Source organism: Carassius carassius, chromosome 11 (genome assembly GCF_963082965.1).
Source record: "Carassius carassius chromosome 11, fCarCar2.1, whole genome shotgun sequence".
Taxonomy (NCBI): domain Eukaryota; kingdom Metazoa; phylum Chordata; class Actinopteri; order Cypriniformes; family Cyprinidae; genus Carassius; species Carassius carassius.
This window is the reverse complement of record NC_081765.1, coordinates 7,873,985-7,901,027: the sequence shown is the minus strand read 5'-3', so window position 1 is coordinate 7,901,027 and position 27,043 is coordinate 7,873,985. Positions and strand designations below refer to the sequence as shown.

The following is a 27,043-nucleotide window of genomic DNA, read 5'->3' as shown; positions in this document are numbered from 1 at the left end:
CTTCCTAAGATAACAGCTCTAAGTTGTCTCCTTTAGTGCCTGATGAGTTTGGAGAACACTTGAAAAGAGATCACAGACCATCCCTTCATACAGAATCACTTCAGATATCTTCTTCTCTTCAGTTCATCCCTCTCTTTTTCTATAGGGTTCAGGTCAGGGAACTCCATGGCAGAAGCTTCATTTTGTGCTCAGCGAGACATTTTTGTGTTGGTTTGGATGTTTGTTTGGATTATTGTCCTGATGGAAGATTCAACCACGGCCCATTATAAGATTTCTAACAGAGGCAGTCAGGTCTAGATTTTTTATGTTGGTATTTGATAGGATCCATGATGCCCATATCTGAACAACATGTCCAGGACCTCCTTTAGAAAAACAGGCCCACATTAAAGATCCAGCACTATATATAAATGTGGGCATGGGGTACTTTTTATCCCTGTTTGTACTAAACCCATCTGATGGGTTTGCTGCCAAAAAGCTTTTTTTTTTTTTCATCTGACCACAGAAGCCAGTGCCATTTGAAGTTCCAGTCGTGTCTGACAACTGAATATGCTAGAGTTTGGTTTTGGATGAGCGAAGAGGATTTTTCATGTAATACTCCCGAACAACGTGTGATGATGATAGGGGCTGTTTGATATTTAATTTTTTTGGCTTTCCAACCCCAAGACTCAACTAATCTCTGCAATTCTCCAGCTGTGATTCTCCTCATCAACGTGCATTAGGATGATATAAACACGTCATCTTCCAGGTAAATTTGTAACATCTTTATTTGATTGAAACTTCTTAATTATTGTCCTGATGGGCTTTTTTAATGCTTTAGCTATTTCTTACTGCCACTTTCTCTTTTGTGAAGCTCAACAGTCTTGTTACGCACCTCAGAACTATTCGTTTTTTCCTCCTTCTGATGGATTAAGGGAATTTGGCCTTTGTGTCCCTCATATTAATAATTCTGTGGAAGAGGAAGTCATGGCTGGACAATTTCATGCTCCTAGTCACTCCGGTGTGCTAAAAAATGGGAATATACTTCATAGATATTTTACTCTATATCATCTCACTATATTTCTTGGGGTGCCAATAATTGTGGCCAACATGCATTGGAGAAAACATTTATAATTTCATAATGGGAGTTTCACTTTCAATCATTTTATTTCAATGATAGGTTAGAATTTGGTGAAAAAGATAAAGCAGATTCATTTCCACAGCTGCCTTTGCCCAATATTTAGGACAATAATATATATATATATAACAAAACTCCCTTGAAATGTACAACACACGTGTTTTCATAGTGTACTGTATTTGTGCATCTGTTGCTGAAAATATTCAAATAATCACAATAAATGTGACTCCTAACATTTTACTTGATTATTGAGATAAAGGATGTTGGACAGTTAAGTGTAAATAAGCAGACATACCAATTCAAATGAAAAAGCTTTATTACCCACAACTTTTTACAGTGTACAGGTGTAGTGCATTAATGTGTAAACTACTCAGCAACTTCACTGGAGGGACAAGTAGTGTTTACACCATTGCAACTTATATTTTTACATAAATTATTAAATATCTTATTTGTCAATATTATACAAATGGGCAGAAAGAAAACAGAGAAGTCTGTGTGTATCAATTGCCCACTACACTATTAGACAAAATGGAGAAACACTGCACAAGTAACAAAATATTCATCTGTTTAGTATGGCGTGCATCTTGCATTATGCTTGTAGTCTTACTTTTAAACCAAAATAGCACTAGATAATTTGTGAAAGAAAGGAATGTACACAAAAATAAGGAGAATAAGAACACAAGCGCAGAACATCTACAGCATTCATGTTTGCGATAACTGCAAGAGCACAGATGAATGTACAATCCCACTGAAAAAGAGGCAGCGCTGATGGTCACAGCGTGCTTGTGCCAACTCCTTCTCAAATCAACTCAAGCGTTAATGTTCACAAACGTGACTTGGCTTTCTCCGCTTCTCCCACATTATGATTTAGGTGATACTGCTATCATATGAACATGTCCAACACAGTGTATGGCAGGTTTTTAAACATTTCAAAGAATGTAAACAAATACTGTGCAAGTGCAGATCCAAACATATTTGGCAGCGTTGATGTTACGCAACAACATGAATACAGAAATGCATTTCTTTCATAGTAGCAGGTAGCGTGAGAATATATGGTGTCGGCCAGATTGAAACCAAGCACAAAATAATATATTAGCACTGAAGAGTACATCCATGCACACGTAAAGAGAAGTACATGAAGCATGGGCTGAGAGAGTGTCATGCGTGTTACAGGAAAGAAACCACAAGTTACAACAATCTTTACAAATCTGACTGCCTCCACAATGTTTCGCTTATCATCAATCACACTGTAACAGGATCGGAGCAAGACAATCTAAGAAGGATCCTAAAAATAACACAGGTCACCCAATCATCTGGCATTATTTACTCGCTCTCGTTGTTGTTCCAAACATATATGCAGTTGTTGTTTTTTTCAAAGTGGAATTTTTAAAGAATCAATTTATTTTTACACTATACAATATTAGTTCATATTAACAAAAAATAAAAACACACACACACACACACACACACACACACACTTTTCTGAACTTATCTTTAGCCTATCTTTACTTTCATTTCAAGTTTATCATCCACTCTACTAAAGTTTGTTTCATACATTCACAATGCACAATTTTTTGAATCTTTGACGTAAATGTAAGCTTGGTAATTAAGATTTGGCTACAGAAAACTATTGCAAGAAGACTTAGTTGAACTGACTACTTTTATTGTGTTTTTTTTAGCTTGACAGGAGTTCTAAAATCAAAGCAGCATACAGATTTAGACCGTCATGAGAGCGAGTAAATAAAAAGAAAACCTTCTGCAGTGAGAAAATACTTTTGATACAGAACACCGGTCCCTTAGGGCTTGATAAGTTAGATGTGCCAAACCCATACCAGCTGTCGGCAATCTATCGTTTATGATTCGCTATAATAGGAGTATTTTCTGAGGTCTAAACAAAGATGTAGGGAACAGCCTGTCTGACCATTTTTCAGTAAAGTGCAATATTCGGCGTAGTGCACACCAAAGGCCAAGCAGTCAGTAAGAGGTCCATGTGGAACAGACTGTAGAGATGGTGAATAGTTAAAATTTACTACCAGTGCGTCACAGTAACCTCCAATGAGTGGACACCGCCAGGAGGAAATTTGCTAATACAGAGAGAAGTCCACTGGTAATGCTTACTACTTGGTTTCCTAATTTGGCAAATGTTTAGCAGCTTTTTAAGCGAAGTTTAATAGTATGCAGTGTTTTTCCAGTAAGTTGGTAACCAAAATCTTCACTTTGTAGTGAACTAAAACACGTTTGATTCATTATGGGCGTTGGATCATGTGGAACCTGATTGCAGCTAGGGGTGTAAACAATACAGTTAAATATTAAAACCTAGAAAAGCATATTTGCAGGTATACCAATTCATGTTAAACCATTATGAATAGCTGATCATAACTGAAAAATGTATGAGTCATATGAGGGGAATGCAAAACTACTGACTATTTGTTGATGGATTCTTTCAACAGTAACTAATTACCAGTGAAATGGTATTTTTAAACTGTCACGACTGGTATCCAAGTGTTGCTGGCAAAATGTGCTGAAACGGTTGTTTGTTATAATTACCCTGTGATTCTCTTATGTGTTCGAGTCATGCAATACCTCATGTTGACCTGGAGCGCTGCTGGATTGCATGGCTGGTCCCTTTGACGAGTGCAAACATCACCGCAAAGGAGAGTTATGGAAATGACATAAGCTTTCCTGCAACCATAAGGATTCCCTAACAAGACACCAACTCATAAAACCATCAGACTTTTGTGTTGGGGCAGGGTGTGAATCCAAAACACGGGCAGGCATCAGTGAAGGCGTGATATGCGGTCTAATCTTAAAGAAAACAAAGACGTGAAAGAGAGGTCAAAACAAGCAAAAGATACTCTCAGTCACGACATGCAATACACACACTTGAACAAACGGCTCTTAGATTACTTCAGTTGTTTCTATGGCGCCCCCTGGGTGGCCACGGGTGCACAAGCAATACACAACACAAACACATTCCACTGGCTATGCCTCTAGGTTTGGCAGACACATTGCAGATCACTGTAAAGTGACAGGAAACTTCATCGTTTAATGGCTGACGGGTGTCAGAGTGATGTGATTTACAGTTTTTCCAGAAGCCACTGGAAGAGGCTCTTGTGGCCGTTTCTTGTGTCCCCGAGCTCTTCCTCAGAGCGACGTTCTTCAAGATATCTCAGAAGAGCCTGGAGGAGGTCACCGACCCTGAACTCTCTCTCCCTCAGCCTCTGCGCTACGGCCGGCAGCTGGAGCCAGAGAAAAACAAAATTAACCTACAATTTTGGATCTCAAACATCCCGGATGGCAGGGTATTTTAAGGTATTTTGTTATTAAAACAGAATTTATTCAATGATCTGTAATATAGAACTGGATTGCTCATGACGTCATTAAAGTGAAGCCGCCGCGCCGCCATATTGGTAATGACTAGCGTGCATAAACGTTCTATTGAATTAATAGGAAATTGTATGATTTTAATGAGAAAACATCACCTAACAAGTCAGCGTTTTTAAATCTAAAGTATCTCTGTACATTCCTGCAATGCAAACACCCTAGGCATGTAAACGGCTATTTTTTAAAATGTAGGGAATTTCCCCACTTTTTAAAAAGCTATGTTCATTACAGTAGCGAACATCAGGAACATGATAAACATCAGACGGACACGACCGCAACACATATAACAAATGACAACGTGCTCATTCTGAAATCTGATGAAAGATTTATGCTTTGTATACCTTTAATCGCCTTGTACAGTTATTCATTGTTTATAAAATTTAGTTATAGTGTTTTTATCCATACAGTAGCTAACTACAGCATTCATTTTGAAGCAGGTAATGATTTAAAGGTGGTTAAATTAATTAATTTAGCATACAGAATTTTATTTGTAAACGGTAATAAACATTTGTGCGATCTTGGAGAGTCTGAAATAGATGCTTTTCAATCAGGACAGTAAAAATATACACATCATAATTTATTCAGAGAAATAACTGACTATACACTGTATATTATGGATTTAAAGACATGAAGCTTTATTTCCAAGATGGTATGTTAAGCTTTTCATTTAATTTTAGAGTAATATTAACAGACGCTATTGTTTTATTCATTATAATATATTTAAATCCCTTTATGATACTAATATGTTCATGTTTAATAATTGCTGAATAATTATGTTCATAAAGAAATAAGCTATATTTAGTGTTGGATCAGTTACCTGTGTCGGCCGTGCGCAGCAGACACACCCACATAAACGATTTAAATATATCGCTTATCCTGCCCAAAAAGGCCGTAAACACTGCAGTTGATGAGCGATCCAGTCATATATAGATCAGTGGATTTATTACGTATTACTAAACGTATAGAAAAGGAGTTGAAAATTTAGTTTAAAATTTGCATCATCACTCAAAAATGTTCACCTAAGTTCCCATGTGGCATTTTACATATATACATTTTTTTTTTAAAGCATGGTTTACAAAATATTTTCTTACATTTAAAACAGACACTTTCAAAAGTTAGACTTCTCTTCTGCTCAACAAGCTAAACTAATTTATTTAAACAAAATCATACAGAAAATACAGTAAAACAGAATTTAAAACGACTGTTTTGTATTTGAATAGATTTTAAAATATAACTTAATCCTGTGATGTAAAGCTGCATTTTCAGCATCATAACTTCAGTCTTCAGTGTCACATGATCCTTCAGAAATCATTCTAATATTTTGATGCTTAAGAAACATTTCTTATTATTATCATCATCTATTATCAAATCTTTTTGTGGAAATAGTTTTTCAGGATTCTTTGATGCACAGAAAGTTCAAAAGAATATATTTGTAATAGTTTTTTTGTAACATTATAAATGTATTTACTGTTACTTTTGATCAACTAAATGCATCCTTGCTGAATAAAATACTTATAAAAAAAACTAAACGTTTAAATGGTAGTGTATATATATAAAACAAAAATAAAATCATATAAAATAATACAAATATAATAATTAATATATATATATATATATATATATATATATATATAATAATTTATATATATATATATATATATATATATATAATAATTTATATATATATATATATATATATATATATATATATATATATATAAATTATTATATTTGTATTTATATGATTATATTTTTGTTCATAAAATTGATATTCACAGTATTATTGAATTATAATTTTTTTATTGAAAATGTATGATAAATATTAATACATGTATTTCCTAGGCCTTGGTGAATGTAAACTAAAACCTCATTTAATTTGTTTAACTTTTGTGGTTGCAATATATTCTACTTGATAATTCATCTTATTCATTAAGAAGTGGTGGGGGTAACATATTACAAGTAATGCAAGTTACATAATCAGATTACTTTTTTCAGGTAACTAGTAATGCATTACTTCTTCATTTACAAGAAAATATCTGAGCGACTTTTTCAAGTAATGCCAGTTACTTTGTTTTCGCATTTACTGAACGACAGCACTCCTGTCCGAGTGTTGAGAGAAATTGGGAGTGAGTGCAGAGGCACTTTGTGTGTTGTGTAACCATGAAGGTTACTGTAGTTCTAGACTACAGGCCAGACTAGAAAGTAACTAACACCATTCATTACCTTTTTAGGAAGTGACACAATATTGTAATGCATTACTTTTAAAAGTAACTTTCCCCAACACTGATTCTAAGTGTTCTCACCTGCTGCAGCTCCTGGGCTGAGAACTGGCTCAGCTGCATTAAAGACAGATCAGCCATAGAAGCAGCGATCCACTGGAGCACAGCCGTCATCTGGGGGTCCACAGCTCGACCCTGGACGTCTGTACTGACCACCAGCAGAGCTCTTTCTGCCAGCCCATGTTCCCTCTCCACTCGCACCGCTCCTGCACGGACAAAACACACACCTTCAGCCCATACAAACACACAAAAACCATCACCTTCAGCAAACCAGTTCCCACGCTCTCTCTGTTAACTAGGCCAGCCCCAGAAGTCTGCTTGAGCTCATCTGTTGGCCCACATGGAGCCGGTCTGACAGTTACACAACTAGAAACGTGGATAAATAGTCTTGCGGCTTTGACAGGGGCGCGCTGCAGGTGCTCGGCCAAGTAAGACCACTTTAAATGAGTGGCAGCACAAAAATCGGGGCTGAAATTAGTCTGACAGTTGAGGTCTAACAACAGACCACAGAATAAACACTAGCGCTGGAGAAAAATTAAAAAAAAAACAGATATAGTTTTCATTTACCGCCTGAATCCTCTTTGGCCTCAGCTTCCTTCTCTTCAGTGCCGTCACTGTAGGGTGAAAGATATTGCAGGTGTAAGAGAGTCTCACTGACAGACAGACAGAAGGGAAAGACACCACAAACCATGTGCAGAAGAGAGTGACAGGAGCTCCCAGCTTCCCAGCTCCAATACTGTTTCAGCTAGAATTCATGGCATATTGATGCCCATACTGCCAAATATTGATGCCATACTTTTTTTTTTACTTGATGCCTTTAACTGAATGACTGATTTGGGGTGGGGCATTATGGGTAAAAAAAAAACAATGGTTTCCACCAATCAAAATATAGCTTAATTTAATATTGGCAGATTGTTCAGCAGTATATCATTAATATTTGTTGCCCAGCTCTGAATTTGCATGACCATTTTCTAGCACAGGTTTAAATTAAATGGTTAAGAAGTAAACAATCATGATTCTATATCCGTTTCTGTTTGTAAAAAAAGGAAACATTGACACAGCCAGCACAAAAGATGCAATTTTAATGCTTCTTCAGACAATATTATTCTGTGTCTGATATAAGGTTTTATAAAGAGATCTCTGTTGCTTTTGTATGGGGTGAGTCACGATGAATTCCAATGCACATGATTCATTTTGACCTGAACTTGTATGGGATTTAGAGGCTGGGACGTCCTTTTGCACTCAAACAGGAAGCATGCAATAAGGACAGATTGTTCATTCAATGACCCAAGCCCCCAACACTTCCGACACCCACAATTCTACCAAAACACACACAAAGATCCAATTGACTAAGTCCATCCCTAGAACGGAGAAACAAGGGGAAGTTTTGTTTCTAATAGGTGATATCAATTACGTTTTCAGCACTTGCTGATAAAATGTTGCATAACATCATGCGGTAATTAGAGCAGCCCACGCTGGCTATGCTGTGCCTCTTTCCATAGACCAACCTGTCTGATGGAGAGAAGGACAAATGCTCTTCATAAACCTCGCCTTCTAAACCCAGACTGCTCCAGCTACTGCTGTTTCCATTACTGCTGGGGAAGAGAAAAAGATGAAACACTACAAAAGCCTTTTCAAAGCACATCTAGAAAACCTGCCAGAAGTTTTTTTTTTTTTTTTAAACAATATTTACATTTATTTTGAGATTAATAATATACTTATTCTGAAAAGTTTTTAAGGGTGATTTTTTAAAAATGCTGAAAAATCATAATTTCAACCAAACATCAGCTGTAGCCATTATAGTTTTAGGCCCAATCCCAATTCTATCCCTTAGCCCTTTCCCTTCTATAAAATAGAATTGGGATTGGGCCCTTAATATATTTCATGCAAAATTTAGATAAATGTAAGGCATGTTTTCCACTGTGTTATTCACTAAAAGCAAACAAATAGCTTGATCAGAGACAATTTACTGAAATTGATTCACAGCTGTCAACTATTAATCATAAATGCAATGAAAACATCTTTATTAACACTCTTTAGAAAGGATAGAAATAATGGTCTAATCACACATATTTCTAACACTGATTAATGTTAGTATTGCTGGCAACATCATACAAATAAACTGAAAAATGTAAAAAGGTTGTTTAAAAATTAACTTAATCAATACAGCAGTTGAAGCTGCAGTCCGTAACTTTTGACGCTCTAGTGGTTAATAAACAGAACTGCTTGCGTCTTGCTGAAGAAACATTGTAGCCGGAGCTACTTCTCTCTGTTTATGTCTATGAAGAATCACAAAGGTACCGGGTTACTCTGCCGCGGTACCCCCGAAGCAATCTAAAATAGTCCGAATATAAACACTTATTATAGATGTACCCTAGTGATTCAGGACAGGCTAAAAACACGCTTTTGAAAATGGATTCATGGTGTACTCGCTTATTATATACAATTTGTAAATCTTGAACACAAAAAAAGTTACGGACCGCAGCTCTGATTGGTTGTTTCTTACCGGGAGCGGATGAATTTCTGCAAATGGCAATAGGACCACTGGGAGGAGCCAGAGGAGCTTGATTTTTTCACAGATTATCTGTCTCATATTCTACGGTCAGGACATAATGACAGGTTTCACAAATATTTTTACAAAAGTTACCTACTTCAGCTTTGAGTATATGAGAGAAAGAAAAAACGTTAACTATCATCTATATTTGGACACTGATGATTTATGGAGTACACAGTGATACATTACTTTAGAAGCAATGCCTCAAGCTGACAACCACACCTTTCATAAATACTTTTAAATATATTCATGGTATCTTGGGTTGCTCAAAACAAAATCTGCTCATACATTCTGACTTTTAGTGTCTTGGGAGATATTAAACTGTTGATAGAAAATGCTTCCATTGAGACAAAACACTACAAAACAATGTCTGCCTTTGAAAGACAAGACTGTGTGAGTCAGCCGTCATGATTTGAAGCCAAAGCCAGTTTGCAAGGAAGGACAAGGAAGGAAGAAAGGACTAGGCCCTAGGTGTTCCTCAGAAATTTGGGAAAACGGTGAGAAAAATCAGCAACCCTGGCTTCAAAAATTGTAAAATGGTTTGTGAATAAGAGAAAAAAAACAATACATTTTTTTCATCAAAAATTAGTCTTAAAGTAGGTTCTCCTACTCTAAAACCCAAACCGATAACAAACTAAACATTTGAAAACAAAATAGCACCCTGAAAACCAAACACACCTGCAAATGGTATGAAAAATGCACTAAAACACTACTATACAACTTACTGATCTGACACAGACAATATACTTTAAACATTTGGTTTGAGCTCTTCTAACACAAATCTGTCTTCTCCCATATTGCAATGGTAGTAAAATCATTGTAAACCCATTCATTCCTCTGTTAATTCATCAAATTGTACTTTTCACAATGATTAGAGCTACATGCTTGTGAAAGGTGCACAAGAAAAGAAAGCAGAGTGAACTTGAGTGTGGTAGTCGACCAGCAATGCTTCATTTCAAGTTTAAATGAAGTATGTAATGCTTGTAAGTGTGGTGGGACTTGTTCACCTGTCACTTAGATGGTGAAAGCTGCTGCTCTCATCTGGGTGGTCTTCTTCAAAACTCAGATTGGACCAACTACCGAGACTGTCATCACCAACACTTAAACTGAGCTGCTGACTCACCGTTGACTCCGTCACATTGACGCCTTGTCTTCTGGAGGTACTGAAACAGGAAAAAAAAGAAAAAAAAAATAAGTTTCCAAATCTAGGAAATCCACTTGTCTTGAGTAACTGATGAGCAATTTTAAGTGATAGGCTGTATGTATGACTCTGTGAAAGCTGTGTTACTTTACCCAAGATTGACGGTTTGGCAGACGTTGGACAATGCGGATGTCATAATTTCTGTGGTGAGACTTTCTGCAAAGCTTGCGCCATCATGACCGATCCCACTGTCTGCATTCAGACTGGTGCAGCTCAGTTCCTTTTTGGCTTTCTCGATGGCACTGGACACCATTTCTTCAGCAATAGCTGCTCTTTTTTCCAAATCAATGTGTATTCTAGGGATTTCCAGTCCAGTCACTGCATCTGATTCTTGTTGCCTTCTTATTTTCACTCCCTGGAAACCACGACGACCGTCTCTACAGCAAAACAGGCAATCTCGACCTTGGCAGTATCGACAGGCTTCATATGCCTCAGCCAGCTTTTCTGTGAAGGAATTGCGATCAAGTGCCCTCCTGTCCCCCGCTGCCTGAACACATGCTGGACCCAGCGTTATTTCCAAAGTGTCATCAACAATTTTTCTGGCATAATGTTCAATCACTTGCATTACACCATTGTTGTTTTTGCCATCATTTAAGCTGCGTGTACTACGGTAGAGCCTGTTAGTTTCGGTGCAAGTTAAAAGAGAGCATGAAAATGTATTTTTGATGAGATTTTCCGGCATGTCCTCAATAGTGGATTTCCTGTAGAGGCAAGAATCAGTAAGCGATTTTGGCAGTCTAACTGAGCTCATTCTCAGCTTTCTCGTTACGTCACATGTGATGTTGTAGGCCAGCGACTCTGCAAAGTTCACAAGTTCTACATATTCATTACTGCTCAGGTCTTGACCGTCTTGACAAGCACATGGCAGAGATTCACAAGAGAATCCATCTTTTCCATCAGTAAGTGCAGTGTGGGTTGACTTGGATATGGGAATTTGGGAAACATCAGGATTACGATCGTTGTGTAAACGCCTAGATGAGTGAAGCCTCAAAGGAGATCTCTGCTTCATTTTTCGAGCTGCATGAGCCAGGCCAGATTTAATAGATTGATATGCCAAGCGAGTGGCGTACTGATCCAATATGAGCTCTCGGTTGCCTCCCTCTTTCTTGAGCACCTTAATGAGGTATCCTGCATATTCATCACTGACACTCTCGCAACTTGGATACTCTGATGACATCCAACTTGAAGTGCCACTCACTTGGACGTCACCAGGCCACTGACAAGTCAGATTTCCCAAAAGGCCGTCTCCACTCTGACGTTTTTCTGCAGAGTTCACAGATCCTCTTTTTATAATTTTGTGACGACAGTGACTTGAACTCATCATCTTCTTGACGTCATTGATGACTTCTCCAGCCACTTCTCCTGCGTATGTCCACAAAGAATTTAAAGTCTGCTCTGAGAACTGTGCACTATGCAAGGCAACACTGCCTTTGCTTTCTTCACCCACTGGCTTCTTCACATCTCCGAAGTTTAGTGTGTCCATCTCGGTGGCCATAGAAACAATGTGGCATGCTAAACGCTCTGCATAATGGAGCGCACTCCTCTCGATCATTTTGTTTCTGACATTGGGACTCAATTCTGCCTGGCAGTTTCTAGAGTGAGGGCCATCTTCCTGGTCCTCCTCCTGATCTTCATTGCTGACAGCTTCTTCAGAGAGGGACCTAATGAGTTTCAGCATGAAATCGGCCTTGTCTGAAACAGAACCTTCTTCTTTGGTGTCGGCGGCAGGTGGGTAATAAGGGGTCGATGGAGGAGTCGCAGGAGAAAATTCTTTTGCAAGTGTTCCTTTGAGCTTCTTCGAAAACTGTCTGATCTGTTTTTCACTGTACTCGTCTGATGGCTGCTGAGGACTTGAGGGTGGAGTGCTAGGGATTTCAGATGATTTTGTTCCAGAGTTGCTGCTTGAAAAATCATCTGTACCGACTTTTCTACCTCCACATGAGGCAACTTCAAAAGTGGGTACTTCCAATGTGTCCATTCTAACGACAGAACGGATCTCTTGTGTGAGCCTGGAGACTGGGCGTACACTTCTGGAGGATGGGTCACAAGAGCCTTTTGACATCAAGTGAAAGGGAATCTGAGAGGGAACTCTCTCAGTCGATACATCATGTGAATTACCACTTCCATGGCTTGGAGTAGATATGCGAGCTGCTATTGTTTTGCTCAAAAAGTCTGCACAATCCTCTACTTTCTTCTTCACTTTTGTTGAAGAATGCATAAGATCAAACACCTCACCTACTATAGTGTCCACCATATTCCCAGAAAAGTTCTGAAAAGTCTTTCCAATCGAGGGTTTGCCAGAATCAGTTTCGATGGATGGATTGCCAATAACTTCCTCATCACTGACACCCTGGATTCTTGCAGGACCTGGTGATGACTCAGTCTGAGTTGCTTCAGAGGTATCAGAGGTTGAGGATGCCACTTCCCCTTGGCAACAAATGGTTCTTTTAGGAATGGTCTGACATACGTGACCAATACTGGATTTATAAGGAGAAGGTTCATCTGTGTTGTACACATGGGCTATGACCTTGCCAGCTACAGGAACTGGAACACAACTGGCCATACCTGACACACAATACAAAGCTTTCTTCACTGTGCAAACATCCTGCTCTTGATCTGCAGCCTCAACGGCAGACTGAGATCCAAGATAGCTAGTTTGGGCACTGCAGGTTTTTGTGATGACAGAACTATCTTCAGCACTCGCATAGCAAATGTTGTCTAACGACACACTGATAGCTGCCTGTGTAGTGAAAGTCACATCAGATTGTGAGAGCTCTATAAAAGCCTCTTGGAGAACAGACTCTGACAGGTCAGAGGCATAGGAAGAAACCACTTCTTCCTCTTGCTCAAATGACCAGTCACTTGGTGTGAGTGGAGTTGATGGATGTGAAAACTGGCTAACCTCCATAATACCTTCAAACACTAATTCCTCAGCCAGATCCGCAGCAAACCGTGTGACGGTATTGTTGAAAATCTGCTTTTTCACAAAGAGAAACTCTGTGAGGGCTCCAGAAATGGCTTCCCCTACTAGGAAACTGGCTAGACCATTTACGGCACGTTCTTTTAACACATATGCATGGCGCATACCTATCTCATGAAAGGCCATTTGAAATACTGAAGAAGTCAGCCTTGCAGCCAAATGGCAAAGTGTAGTGGTACAAGAGGACACACCTTTCTGTAAATCCTTAAAGGCACTTCCAAGGCTCATTTCAACCAAGTCTGTAGCAAACTTCTGAATCCCATCCTTAAGAGACTGTGATTGGGATTTGGTGATGGTGACTGTCTCCTGGATGTCTGAAAGCTTCATTAGATGCCCATTAGTGTTTTTGAACTCCTTATGACACACACAGCTCAAGTTCTTATTAATGTTAAAATCAACAGGGGAGGAGTACCCACAGACTGATCCAAGGATTTCTTTTGACAGGTTGTTGGCAAAATCAGAGTACGTTTTGTACAGTGAGCAAAGGTCCTGTGGTTTACGTAATTCTGAGCCATCTTCATCTGCCTTCCAAAAATACTCTAAGGAGCCTCCTTCTCCCAGTGGGCTAAATGCAGATGAACGAACTGGACTGAAGAGTGGCCCGCTTTCCTCACAGGGAGTCCTCACAGGCCATGGGGAATCTGGTGAATCAGAGTGAATACTGTAAGGTGATCCTGGTTTAAGTGGAGTTGGTTTCTTGACATTGGCTGGAAGAGTCCTATGATCAAACTTGTGAGGGTTCATTGCTGTGGTCGAGCACCCCCTTGATAGAAATTTACAACCAGAGTTGTCAACATGCTTCTCTGTTTGACCAGGGAGGGGCTGTTCTTTAAGGACCTTGATGTTCGAATCAAAAGACTGGTCTAGTTCATCAAACTGATCAAAGCTGTCGAAAAATTCACTGACTTCTGAGTCAGAGTCTTCTACTCCATTCTTTAAAACAGGGATCTTGGGAATGTCAAGTTTTGCCTTAAGACTCTTCTGATATCCAACTTCATCCAGGAATATAATAGGGCTGGGACTTGAGCAGTCTGACTCATCTGACTCTGTGAGGGATGTGGAAGTAGCACGTCCCTTTGGAAGACTGCTAAGTGCATACGAGCTCTCTGAACTTGCGGGCCATGTTGTTGACTTCAGGACGGTTTCTGACACTTTTGAAGCAGCCTTTTCTTTGGGCAACGACTTCCTCTGTATTGAACTTATAATAATCCGAGATCCAGATACGTCTCTTAAATGAGAGGGAACAGTCTGCGATGCCACATCCCTTTGATTCCTCTGACTATGGGCACCTGCAACATCAGAGAACAGTCCATAAGAACAATTCTTATTAACAGTTAATTAAATGCAGAACTAGCAGCTGATCACAGGCATTTACTTTCAAAGCTTTTATGGTTGCTGGTCACTTGCTATCCATGCTTCTCATTCAGGAGAGCTAATATTAATATTTAAACAACTGTTCAGAAGATTAGGGTCAGGAAGATATTGTTGAAAGAAATTAATCTTTCATTCAGCAAGGGTGCACTGAATTGATCAAAACAGTAAAAACCTTAATAAAATTTTACAGCAGATTTCTATTTCAAATAAATGCAGTTTATTTCAACTTTCTATACACCAAAGAAATTATAAAAAGAAATACATCACAGTTTCACAAGCAACACAAGTGTTTTCAACATTTATAACAAAATAAGAAATGCTTCTGAGCAGCAAATCAGCACATTAGAATGATTTCTGAAGAATCAGTTGAAATTGAAGATTGGAGTAATTTACTACATTTTAAATAATATTAAAATAGAGAACATTTATTTCAAATTAAATAAATGCAACCTTGGTGGACATTTGAAATTCTTCTTTCAAAAACATCTAACTGACCTCAAAATTTTGAACGGTAGTGTTAATTAATAAAATGGTAAAAAAAAAAATATACATATATATATAAAACAATGTAAAAAAAGAAATAATAGCCTGAATGCACTGTAAAAATAAGAAATGCTTCTGAGCAGCAAATCAGCACATTAGAATGATTTCTGAAGAATCAGTTGAAATTGAAGATTGGAGTAATCATAGAAATTTACTACATTTTAAATAATATTAAAATAGAGAACATTTATTTCAAATTAAATAAATGCAACCTTGGTGGACATTTGAAATTCTTCTTTCAAAAACATCTAACTGACCTCAAAATTTTGAACGGTAGTGTTAATTAATAAAATGGTAAAAAAAAAAAAAAATATATATATATATATATATAAAACAATGTAAAAAAAGAAATAATAGCCTGAATGCACTGTAAGTCGCTTTGGATAACAGCATCTGCTAAATACATAAATCTAAATCTAAAAAGGTTTCATTTAAACCCCAATTGAATCAGGAAGTTATCCTAATTTTATCATGAAAACATCATGAGTAATAACCTGTATCCTCCTCTTCAAGATGCTCAAAAGCAGTAACAAAGTCCTCTTCAATAGAAGAGACAGATTGATTGGTGTCATCATCCTCAGCTTGGCATGCTTCTGAGGTGCCCCTCTGCAAAACCTTTAACTCCAGTGCATACCTTATCCCAGCGGTGTATCGAGCCAACAACCCCAGCAGGCTGCAAACACTATTCTGAGGGTTGGGGTTATGTCTCAAAATGCACAAGACTCTTGAACAGGCCTGTGAAAGAAAGAAAATAAATCCATTTAAAAAAATAAATAAATAAATGAAAAAAAAGAAAAGAAAAAAGAATCAATCAAATGCTAAGTATTTACGTCATGATACATTCTACATAGAAACTGTTATTATAAACTTAATGTTGAGCTGGAAGACAAATACAATTCTGCATAATTACAAACATAAAGCCTGCAAACTGTCAAAACCTGAACTGACATAATTTCTTGAGAAGTTGTGATGTTAGACTTCTCATGGCACTCTTATTTTCCCTGACATACGAAAAGCATACAATCTCTTGTTATGTCTGAAAAACGCTTGTGGTTTAATCTAATGTTCGAAGCACAAAACCTAATACCATGGCTGCCTACCACAAGGTTAGTTCTGTTTAGACCCAATTTCACACAAAACTACCCAGACCAAACAATGAAGGACACCTGATATATAAATAATGACAACAGCAAACACGTCTCACACAAAACATAAACATACTTAAAATTTTCAAGCATAATATGCATACCTGAGAAACACTATCTTTTCTCTCAAATGGCCTTTTTGGGTCTTTGAGAAGGAGAATCTCTTCATCCTTAAGGGTATGTACATGTAGTGATCTAAGCAACTCCATCATCTCAGTGGAAAGGGACGTCAGAGTCTGTGGGCATCAAAGAATATATATGAACTATAGGATCCAACAAAGGATGCTGCCCCCTATATATTGTGTGTGTGTGTGTGTGTATGTATATAAATATATATATATATATATATATATATATATATGTATATATATAAAAATCGCAATTAATCGCACGATTGTCTGCGATTAATCACAATTAATTGCATAGTTATGCACAAAACTAATAATGCATTCAAAAGTAGTGTATTGTGATGGGCGTGTAAACTCTTGATGGGCGGGTAGAGACTCGTGTGTGGGATGCGGGAGAATAATTAGGATTAGAGTGTTCACACTAGGCTGGAGCAGTTTGACCCCTAAAGCCTGGTTCGTTTGACTAGTGTGATCATTCGTTTAGCAGTCCCTGGCTCAGTTGGAAGAGGTGGGCAAGAGCATGGTTCAGTTATATGTAGATCAGGGTGAGTGTGTGTGTTAATCGCACCAGAGTGCAGATCTTCTGATACGTGCTGCATGATTGCATATATATTTCTTAGCAGCAAAAGATTTTGTGAGAGTAGCCTATGTCATAAAAATATAATAATGTTTTTGTTCGGGAGCTTTTTATAAAAATAGAGATATTATCATTCATTCTAAATGTGATGTATGTGACTACAAATAAACAGAAACAGTCTCGACTGAATAAGCAGGCTATTTTCATAACCCTTCAGCGTTAAAAATAAATAAAATAGAAAAACATTTATTTCTGTGACAAATTTTCAAGCCTGATAAATTAATTCATTATGCTCAATGTATCACTTATAGTAAAACATTGATGCTTCTGAATTTAAATATTTAACAAAGCATGCAAACAAAAGGCTGCTGTTATCGTGTTCGTTTTGTGATCGCACTAGTTCCAGTGATTTATTTCTTAGTTTTCTGTTATATTCTCTTTGTTGCTCAGGTTGTTCTGAGAGGCGTGTAAAGGGCGTGTTTTAGTGATGCGCAGCGGAGCTTCAGGCCCTGACTGTGGAAATGCAGCACTATTTTGGCCTCGATGCTACTGGCCCGAGGCTATTAGCCCCGCTCGGCCCTTTTTAAGCCCTGGCTTGCACTGGCGCGACAGTGTAAAAGCAGCTAGTCATTCATTCAGTGCTTAAAATGGCAGTTTCGGGTGCTTTGTCGACACCTTCACATAAAAACTCAGAGGTATGGAAGCAATTTAGATTTTGAAAGACGACGACGATAGTGTTGTGGACAAGAACAAAGCTGTTTGAGTGATTTGTAATGCAGAGGTGAAATGCTGTAGTAATACTACAAATCTGAATGTATTCATCATGTATGAATTTCTTTCTTCTGTTGAACACAAAAGTTGACTTCCATAACATTGAAAAAAATAATAATAATTTGGAGACCAAAAACAATTTGGTTCCCCATATTTTTCAAAAAATCTTCTCTCTTTTTTTAGTTCAGCAGAAGAAATTATTATACATGATGAATAATACATACATAAATGACGATTTTTTTTTATTTTTGGGTGAACTTTCACCTATAAGCCAGTATTATTTGTCCTACATTGTTCGTAGGCTTGTATCCTCAATGTTACAGCAAATTTTGTAAAATTTTATGATTATTTTATCTTAAAAATGAAAACTTGATCCTGTTTGATCAAGGAATGCGACTGTTCTGACTTTCTTCAGCATACATTTTTCATCTTGCATCAAAATTGTATTGTATTTATTTAACATAATTGTATGCATTTGAAAATAAGAGATGGGCTCTGTTTTAATGTACCCAAGTGTACCTAAAATAAAAGAGTTCAATATACGGGTTTGTAGCTCTTAATTTCTTTTTATTAATTAACCACTTGTAAACTTATGTTCACTGTTCTTTTTTATAAATATAGTATTTGCATTAAATCTATATTGATGGAGTTGAATGGAGAATTGAGTATAGAAAATCGAATCAAGAATCGATCTGGAACATCTGAATCGACACCCAGCCCTAATATATATATATATATATATATATATATATATATATATATATATATATATATATATACACGCACACATACATAAACACACACACACTTATATAAATAAAGGTTGACATGGACACACACACACTTTCATTCAATGTTTAAACAGAAGTGGCATAACTACAACGTACCTGTAGAGTAAAATCTTCCCCCTCAACGTGACTAGGTAGCCATATGTAATGTACCTATAAAAGAGAAGAATGACAGCATTTATATTAAAAGTTACAATGTAGATTTTATAAAAAAAAAAAAAAAAAAACTGTTCTTTGATGCAACAGCTAAATGAAATCTCTTTTAGAGGCACTAAACAGCTGTCCCTTCAGCACACAGCAGATCTGCATGACAAACCTGCTTCTTATTGACTGTTTACCTAACCTGTGTGTATTTAACTTAAATGTCAGTCCTTTCAGTTCAAACATGTTTCCTTATTAAATGTAAATTAGGCTAACCTAGTGTAATTAATGCCAGACTATATTTATGCACACCTATCAGTCGATTGCACTTTCACAGTTCAGGTGTCTAGACTGCAGTGATGGACAGTGTTGTGCTGTCGCAAGGAAAACAGTACAGTATCTTGAAGTCGTGTTTGCTTGTTCTGATTTCTGATTTTATGCAGTCGAGATTCCCACATTTAGGGAAATCGCAAAGGTCAGCATGGCCGGAGTGCAATGGACAAGCCTCAGGCGAACCACCTTCTTGATCATTGTGTCTCCCCTGCCAGGTAAGTATTGTCTTCTCTTCCGGGTCTTTTTCTTAACTTTCTGGACATGGACAGTATACCGTACACACAGCTTCAATGGAGGGACTGAGAGCTCTCGGACTAAATCTAAAATATCTTAAACTGTTTTCCAAAGATAAACGGAGGTCTCACGGGTTTGGAGCGACATGAGGGTGAGTTATTAATGACATAATTTTAATATTTGGGTGAACTAACACTTTAACAATGCAGACACAGTATGTGCAAATAAACTGCAACACAGCAGGAACAATGCACCCCCCCCCCTTCATGAGAATTACAAAGCCACATGGAAAAATGCCACCCTAACAAAAAAGAAAACAAGCCACACTGTAACTGCAATTTCTTTTTCAGAATGTAACAGTTCACCCAAGCCTCATGGGATGCTGTCATGTATATAATGATGTGAGATGCAACAGTCACACTGCTGAACTGTCCCAGTTGACTCGAACCGCTCTCTTATCACCAATATCTGTTGTCATGGAGGCTTTCAGAATTACTCAACTCAAAAAGAGGTCACGAAACATTTCAACTGAAACATCTGTATACATATTGTTCCAGCTTAGCCCAATTAACACCATTTTAATTTCGATAAGCACATACATTTTTTTACACTAGTCTCGTTTTCACAAAAAATGGTGAGGCACTAATAATGGAAATAAAAGTGGCCATTTTGGCATTTTTTTTCTGAACATTAGAATGTGTCCTGTTGAATTAAATTTTCCTGAGCAAAAAATAAGGACTATCACACATTTTTACAATGATTTACAGAAGACAAATATAAGAAAAAAGCAAATAATGCATTAGCTTTTTCATTATACATCTAAACAAAAGCATTCAAGAAAAACAAATAATCAAATGTAAAAAATCTCTTTTGTTTGTTAATTACAAATAAACTGATTATTAAAACTACAAAAGCAGTTAAATTAAGAGCAGCGAGTGACTCTTTTATTGTTAGATTAGCATTAATGAGGTGGCCAATGTAATGCACGGATCTAATATAATGTTACACATCAGATGTTTTTCCCCGAATGTTTACTTAAGACATAACAGATTATATTTGCATAAATACTTAAATATTGTAATTCTGTGTGTATATTTATCAGTATAGCATGCAGTCAGAAGCGTCTTTATGTGCGAGCTTCAAGCGGAAAAAGGTACTCCTCTCAGAAAACGCACTAATAAAGGTAAAGCTTAAATTTATTATTTGGAGCATTAGGATCGCTAGACAAGGGCTTAATGAACCAATTTTTGTAAAAAAATAAATAAAAATAATTGTCATTTTTCACTTTTTTAATTAGCCCATGCACATTGCAACTCATTTTGCCAACACAGTTCATATTTTTTTATAAGTTGAAATATTATTTCATACATATTTTGACCTTTTTTTTTTTTTTTTTTTTTACAAAAGTTATTTAAAACATTAAAATACACTTGCATTTAATATGACTTATGTATATAAAATCACTTTGGGAAATTTATTTTAACCGTCTTGTCTTTGACACTAACACACATACTGCTTATGTCTTGTGGCTACACTATTGAAATGTTTATGGATCAGCTCTATTCACTTCCAATGTGCCTCAATGTAGTCCAGATTTTTGCTCTTTTAAAGAAACTGACGAACAAGTGAAAAAAGAGGGACAAGACAGAGCTTAAATAGTATTGAACCCAGAATATTCCTTTAACCGCTGCAAACCCCCCCCCCTTTGCATTCCCATGCACGCATTTAAATAAAGTGCAATCCTTACTTCTGACAGACACTGTGCTTCCTTATTATGCAGCTCCACTACCACATTGCACAGCTCCTTCTTGTGTTTCAACAGACTCTTCAGGCACAGGTTTGAGCCCTCACGGATGGTCTGCTCAGAAAGGCATTAGGCTTATTGAAAACTGTTAGAAATAAATTTCTTTTTTCTTGAAACAGAAAGTGAACAATGGTAGACAACATCATACCTCTTTCTTCATAGTGGCACTGCTCTTTAACGGGACCCCTCTGATCCGTGCACATGCGTCCATGATGTTGCAGTGCTGGACAGGAGGTTCTCCTCTCCTTGAAGAGAAACGTGTTGGTTGAATTAATACACAATTTGAAAACATTTTCATTCTAGCTGCCAAAAATGCTATATATAGTCTACAGTAGCTATGCTTTCATGCATGCACAATTTTATGTTGATAACCATATTGATTGGCTCAATCAGACTGAAAAGTCAATAAAACACCTTCGATACGACTCAGCTGGATCAGAATGATATTTTGATTGGATTGGAAGGGGTAGTGTAACCTGAAATAATCCGATCAACAGGGAAAAATTAAGCGTGTAAACATTAGAATCCAAATGTTTTCTCAGTCGGACTTAAAAAAAACTTGGATTGGAACGTTTAGGGTTCATATGAACTGAATTCCAACTGAATTGAACTGAATTTGAAATCAGATCAGAGTTATTCACATTAAAGAAAATTTGTGCATGTAAACAGACCAAGTGCAAACACATTGTATTTAATATTTTGGACCCCATTGAGGCCATCCTTAAAAATATTTTGGTTTGCAGTAACAGTCAATTAAAAAAAAAGGGTTGGTAGATAGGTCTATATATATATATTTTTTTTCAAGTTTCAATTAAAAAAAAAAAAAAAAAAAAAAGTACAATTTTGGTGATGTGATGATGTAGGTATGAATTTAAACAAATTAGCATATCGTGACGTCACTGACTGGGTCTTCAACCTGTGCCTTCGGGCGCGTCATTGCAAACCAGGTAGGGCTGTCAACGAATATTCTAAATTCGAATATGTATTCGAATAGTTTTAAAAAAATGAATTTCGAAGGTGAAAATTAATATTCAAATAAAATAAAAAAAAGGCCGAAAATTGAAAAATTTTCAATTTTAGTAGAGGCGTAGTAGAGGCGTGGTTGTCTGCTTTGCGAGTGGGCGCGCTAGTTCAGGGACAGGTCACAGCCTCACAGGAGTCGCACTGTCTGGCACAGCATCACTGCTGAAAGTTGACGCGTCTTCATGGAAGATGCCAGCAAGTGCAGAGCCCAACTCGACCGCAGCAGAGAAAGCGAGGTAAAATTGTTGACCCGCGAGATTGTTGTATGCAAGCTATTTAAGATACAGTTAGCATACCATTCGACAACTAGCAACATGAGATCACATCTCAAAAATGTGCACCCAAATGAGCATGGCATAATGTGTGGAACTCCAGCTAAACAGTCACGTCTTGACACTTAACATTACTTTGCATCGCCCGCGGAAAGCTCTTTGTTTGCAACACAACAAGAGGCCATAACGGATAAAATAATTTCGTTCATTTTTAAGGACATGAGACCGATCAGTGTCGCGGATGGGGCACGCTTCGGGGAGTTCTGTCAAGCAATGGATCCGAGGTTTGATTATTTATCGTTTCATGTCAAGGAAAAGTTCCATGTTTACCACAGCACAGCTCGCTCGGAGCATTCAATGTCAGTTCTATATGCTGTAAAACTTCAATTAATATTAATAATATTTGTTTCAATCACTGAATGAAGCCTGCTATATTTGGGACAACAGTCGCGACCTTAAATTGCTTGCACAAAAATGTGTTTGTTCATTTAAACCATTATGCGCAGAGAACGTGAGGGTGAGAGAGCGTGATGTCTGCAGTCTTGGCCATAAGTTGATTTCCTTGTTTTTGTGTAGGTAATACGTTGTCATATATGTTTAAACTTAAATAGACTATCTATACAAGTAGTTATGTCTCTTTGTATTATTTTTGCCTGTTATTGACGTAATGCGCGTCACTGACAACATGCGCAACCAGATGTTCGAATAGTTCCGAATATTCGTGTATTTTTTAGAGGGAATATTCGAACGTCAATTTTGAGCAATTTTGACAGCCCTAAAACCAGGCTATATAGACCACAAATAAATTGAAATCTTTGTCAAAAACATTGAATCATTTGTAAAATCAATTTTTACAATTTTACAATTTCTAGATGCATTTTATACAGCTAATAACACCAAATATAGGTAAATCCACGGACAACAGGCAGGACGAATGTAAAGATTCAATATATTGGTAAAGACCAATATTTCTGATGATTTATTGGCATAAAGTTACGTGCACAATGACAAACAGGAATTCAGCATTCTCGAAAAACAATAAGCAGAGTGAACTGCCATCATGAAAAACATTTACTGCAGACTTCAACATGGCTGTGTTTATGATTACAAATGTCAACAAAAAAAAATCTGTGATTTTAACCCGAATCTGTATCTGTATGCATGAGACTGACTGAATACCCGCAAAATTATCATTTCTGTTGTAAAAAGAGAAACATTGTGCAGAAGTATTATTTGCTGTTATGCGTGTGTGTCCGAAGCTGCAGTTGCTGTGTGACGCGCTCCAAAAAAATAATAAAAAAACTGGACGCGCTCCGAGAGAAGGTTGTTAAAATCAATTTCCTATTTTCGTTTTCAAATCTTGTGTTGGTTTGGTTCAATCGATTCGTGCAATAGATTTTTGAAGTTTTAGACTAGTCGGGAGAAGGGATGGGAAAAGATCTGGGCACAGTTTTCCAGAACTTCGTGCCAAGTTAAAGCGGTGTCGAGCTGTTTTAATGAATTTTTTTAGATGTATTATGGTGCCCAAACCCGTATGACTTTGAACGGTGACCGCGAACATTTAGTTTACTGCAGCCACAGCCATCATTACCAAGCGCGAACCGTTGACTCTGACAGTGAATGAGAGAAGACGAAGCGAACGCACAGACTGTAGTGTGACATCCGTGTAAACACAGATGACGTCACAGGTTTTTTTAAAGAAAAGAACGTAGCCTTCATTTGTATGTAGGCCTAGGCAATTTATATATCTACAATACTTACTAAAATATAATTAATATTATTTTATTGCTTTTGTATTAGTTAAAAAAATAATTGGTCGGTCTTAACGTAAATGTACAACAGGCAAGTCAGTCGGACTAAAAGCAAAAAAAAAAAAAAAAATTGAGTCGGTCCTAAATTGACAAGGTCGGTCGGGTTACGGCAAATTAAGAATATTTTCAAGGATGGCCTGACTTCCATTGTATGGACATAAACAGATTTATTTGTCGTGTTCTGGAGAGGAACAAACATTTAGAACAACATAAAGGTCAGTAAATGATGACAGGATTTAAATTTGGGGTGAACTATGCCTTTAAGTTAGATTATGGTGATCACATGATTTATGGGCAATTTATGGGAGTTCCAGCTGCTGCAGTAAAACAGAAACACAGGGGTGAATATGAGAAAAAAATACATAAATAGTGGAAAGTTGAACAGTCCCTAACTTTAGTGTTACACAGCCTACAGCAGGCCAGTTATCTTGGGTCATCCGTGTGTGTGTGCGGTAGACCAAAATGATTGAAAGATGCAGGTCTAGGCTACATCACAGCCCAATGTCAGGCTGTTATCACATTCTCACATAGTCAGAACCGAGACAGTGTGCAATAGCAGTCAGATCATATCGGTTTACTGCAGAAGCTTGTATGAAAGAAGCAAAGAGGGATTCCAAACAGAATCTGCTAGAGATAAAATAACTAAGAAGCAAGTGTCACATGCAGAAAGCTAGTAGGGGTATGCAAAAAAAGTCTGATCAGCAATTATTATTCAAAAAAATAAAAAGACTATACAAATTTTACTGCGTGTTGCTTTGCTGGCAGTAAATGCAGGGAATCCATGTGAAAACCTAAGCATGCAAACTAAAAGTCAGTTATAACTAAAACTGGGTGGCGCTGTGGAGCTGTCGTTCGTCTTCAGAACACATTTTAAGATATTTTAAAAGAAAACCTGGAGGTTTGAGACTGTCCCATTGACTGCCAAGTAAATAACACTGTCAAAGTCCAGGAAAGTATGAAAGACATCATCAGAATACTCCATCTGACATCAGTGGTTCAACCGTAACGTTTTGAAGAGATGACAATACTTTATGTGAAGCGAAGAAAACAAAAATATCGACTTTATTCAACAATTCCTTTGTCTCGGTGTCTCTCCTTATCACCGTATGCTCTTCTGTGTCAGACGCACCACAAGGATGCGCTGTTTTCTCTCAAATCAAAGCTAAATACATAGACACGGCGCAACTCTTTGATTCCCAGCATTCTTCAAATTAACTTCTCTTTTTGTATAAAGACAAAGAAACGTATACAGATTCGGATCAAAATGAGGGGGAGTACATGCTGGCAGAATTTTCATTTTGGGGTGAACTATCCCTTTAAACAGGTCTTTCAAACACAAAAGAAAATATTTCGAGAAATGCCTGGTGTTTTTTTTTTTTTTTTTTGTCCATACAATGAAATAAAATGGCCACCAGAATGGTTTGATTAACTACATTCTTCTCCAGAGGAAAGAATCTCTTACACATTTACTGAATTATGAAGAGGTTGCAGGCCCTTGATGGCACAATTGCTGCTGGCATTCCCACAGTACAGAGTCTATCTAAACAAGTGTTCACACCTGGATGCTGAAATAGGTCAGACTTTGATGCACTTCAGCATGACTGTATCGGTGGGGCCTGCAAAGGTAAACATTACTGCGAATACAGCACACAGCAGAAGCACATTTGAGAAAGAGGAGGACATCAACTTGAGCAAGTGATGGCGCTGCTGCTTCTGATCTGTGCTGAGAGAATGAGCAGGGTCAAATGATTTCCTGATATCAACAGATGTTTATGAGATCACGGACTGTTCCCATCGTATAAAGGGGAGTGGCTGTGTGCAAAACCTCATGTACTTCACACCCGATTCAAATATGTGCGACACTGTTAATAAAGCTTAATAAATACGATTCATCACAATCTTCCAGCTCTCACAGCTCCAGATGTCCATGACAAACCTCTTTTAACACACATTTCGAAGCGCCTCACGGCGTCACGTCACGTTTATGTCATTCTGAAGCCCGTCTCATATACTTTCGGTTTGGTGATTCATTTGTTTACATTTTCAGGCTTCGCCGCAGGACAGACATTGTGACTGAATTACGGCAGGTTTTCCTCAGGTACAGCTCATGTAAAAGCATTATCAGTAACATGTTTTTTGTGTGGTTAATGCTAAAGCCTGATGCTGTCATTACAGACACAGCTGGCTCGCATTAGCATCAGGCCCGTGAAACCATCAGCCGTGATCCGCACCTCGGACACCGCTCGAGGGTATCGTATCTACTCTGGCTATGGGATGAATGTCGGAAAATGACAGACAAATGAAAATGAAGCGCGTCTCACCTTGTAGTGACAGAGCCGTGCAGAGGGAAGCTAGCTGCTCTGACGTCCGTTCATTTCATGAAAACAAGTCAAGCAGGCGAAAGTAATCGAAACCAGAGCGACGGCTGGGATAAGTTGAGCGCAGAGACAATGATGGGAGAATGAGCGTCATATTCTTGCGTTCCAATTTGTTTAAATAGTAAAAGAAAAACTCAATGATAGTGCTTTCATGACTTTCACAAATAAACAATAATAATAAATAAATAAATAAATAATGGTTCAGATTA

General features: G+C 37.5%; 1 protein-coding gene, 1 long non-coding RNA gene and 1 pseudogene across 3 annotated transcripts; 1 reads left to right on the top strand and 2 right to left on the bottom strand.

Moving 5' to 3' along the window:
• Window positions 1–1,412: 1,412 nt before the first annotated feature.
• Window positions 1,413–26,882, bottom strand: LOC132152710 (A-kinase anchor protein 11-like). Of its 2 annotated transcripts, XM_059561538.1 has the most exons (12): window positions 26,768–26,882; window positions 21,499–21,584; window positions 21,294–21,404; window positions 18,938–18,991; window positions 16,679–16,810; window positions 15,924–16,164; window positions 10,625–14,801; window positions 10,339–10,494; window positions 8,286–8,369; window positions 7,345–7,391; window positions 6,802–6,983; window positions 1,413–4,353 (listed from the first exon to the last, which is right to left on the bottom strand). In XM_059561538.1, exons 2-12 carry the CDS (start codon window positions 21,559–21,561, stop codon window positions 4,192–4,194), a joined length of 5,409 nt encoding a protein of 1,802 aa, XP_059417521.1. In that variant the 5' UTR covers window positions 21,562–21,584; window positions 26,768–26,882; the 3' UTR covers window positions 1,413–4,191. The 2 variants fall into 2 exon arrangements, with proteins under 2 accessions (XP_059417521.1, XP_059417522.1); XM_059561539.1 differs by lacking the exon at window positions 8,286–8,369.
• Window positions 19,411–19,535, bottom strand: LOC132153327 (U1 spliceosomal RNA; annotated as a pseudogene).
• Window positions 21,499–27,043, top strand: LOC132152711 (uncharacterized). The gene is made up of 2 exons (XR_009436569.1): window positions 21,499–21,584; window positions 26,768–27,043. It is a non-coding gene; the product is annotated as an uncharacterized LOC132152711 (long non-coding RNA).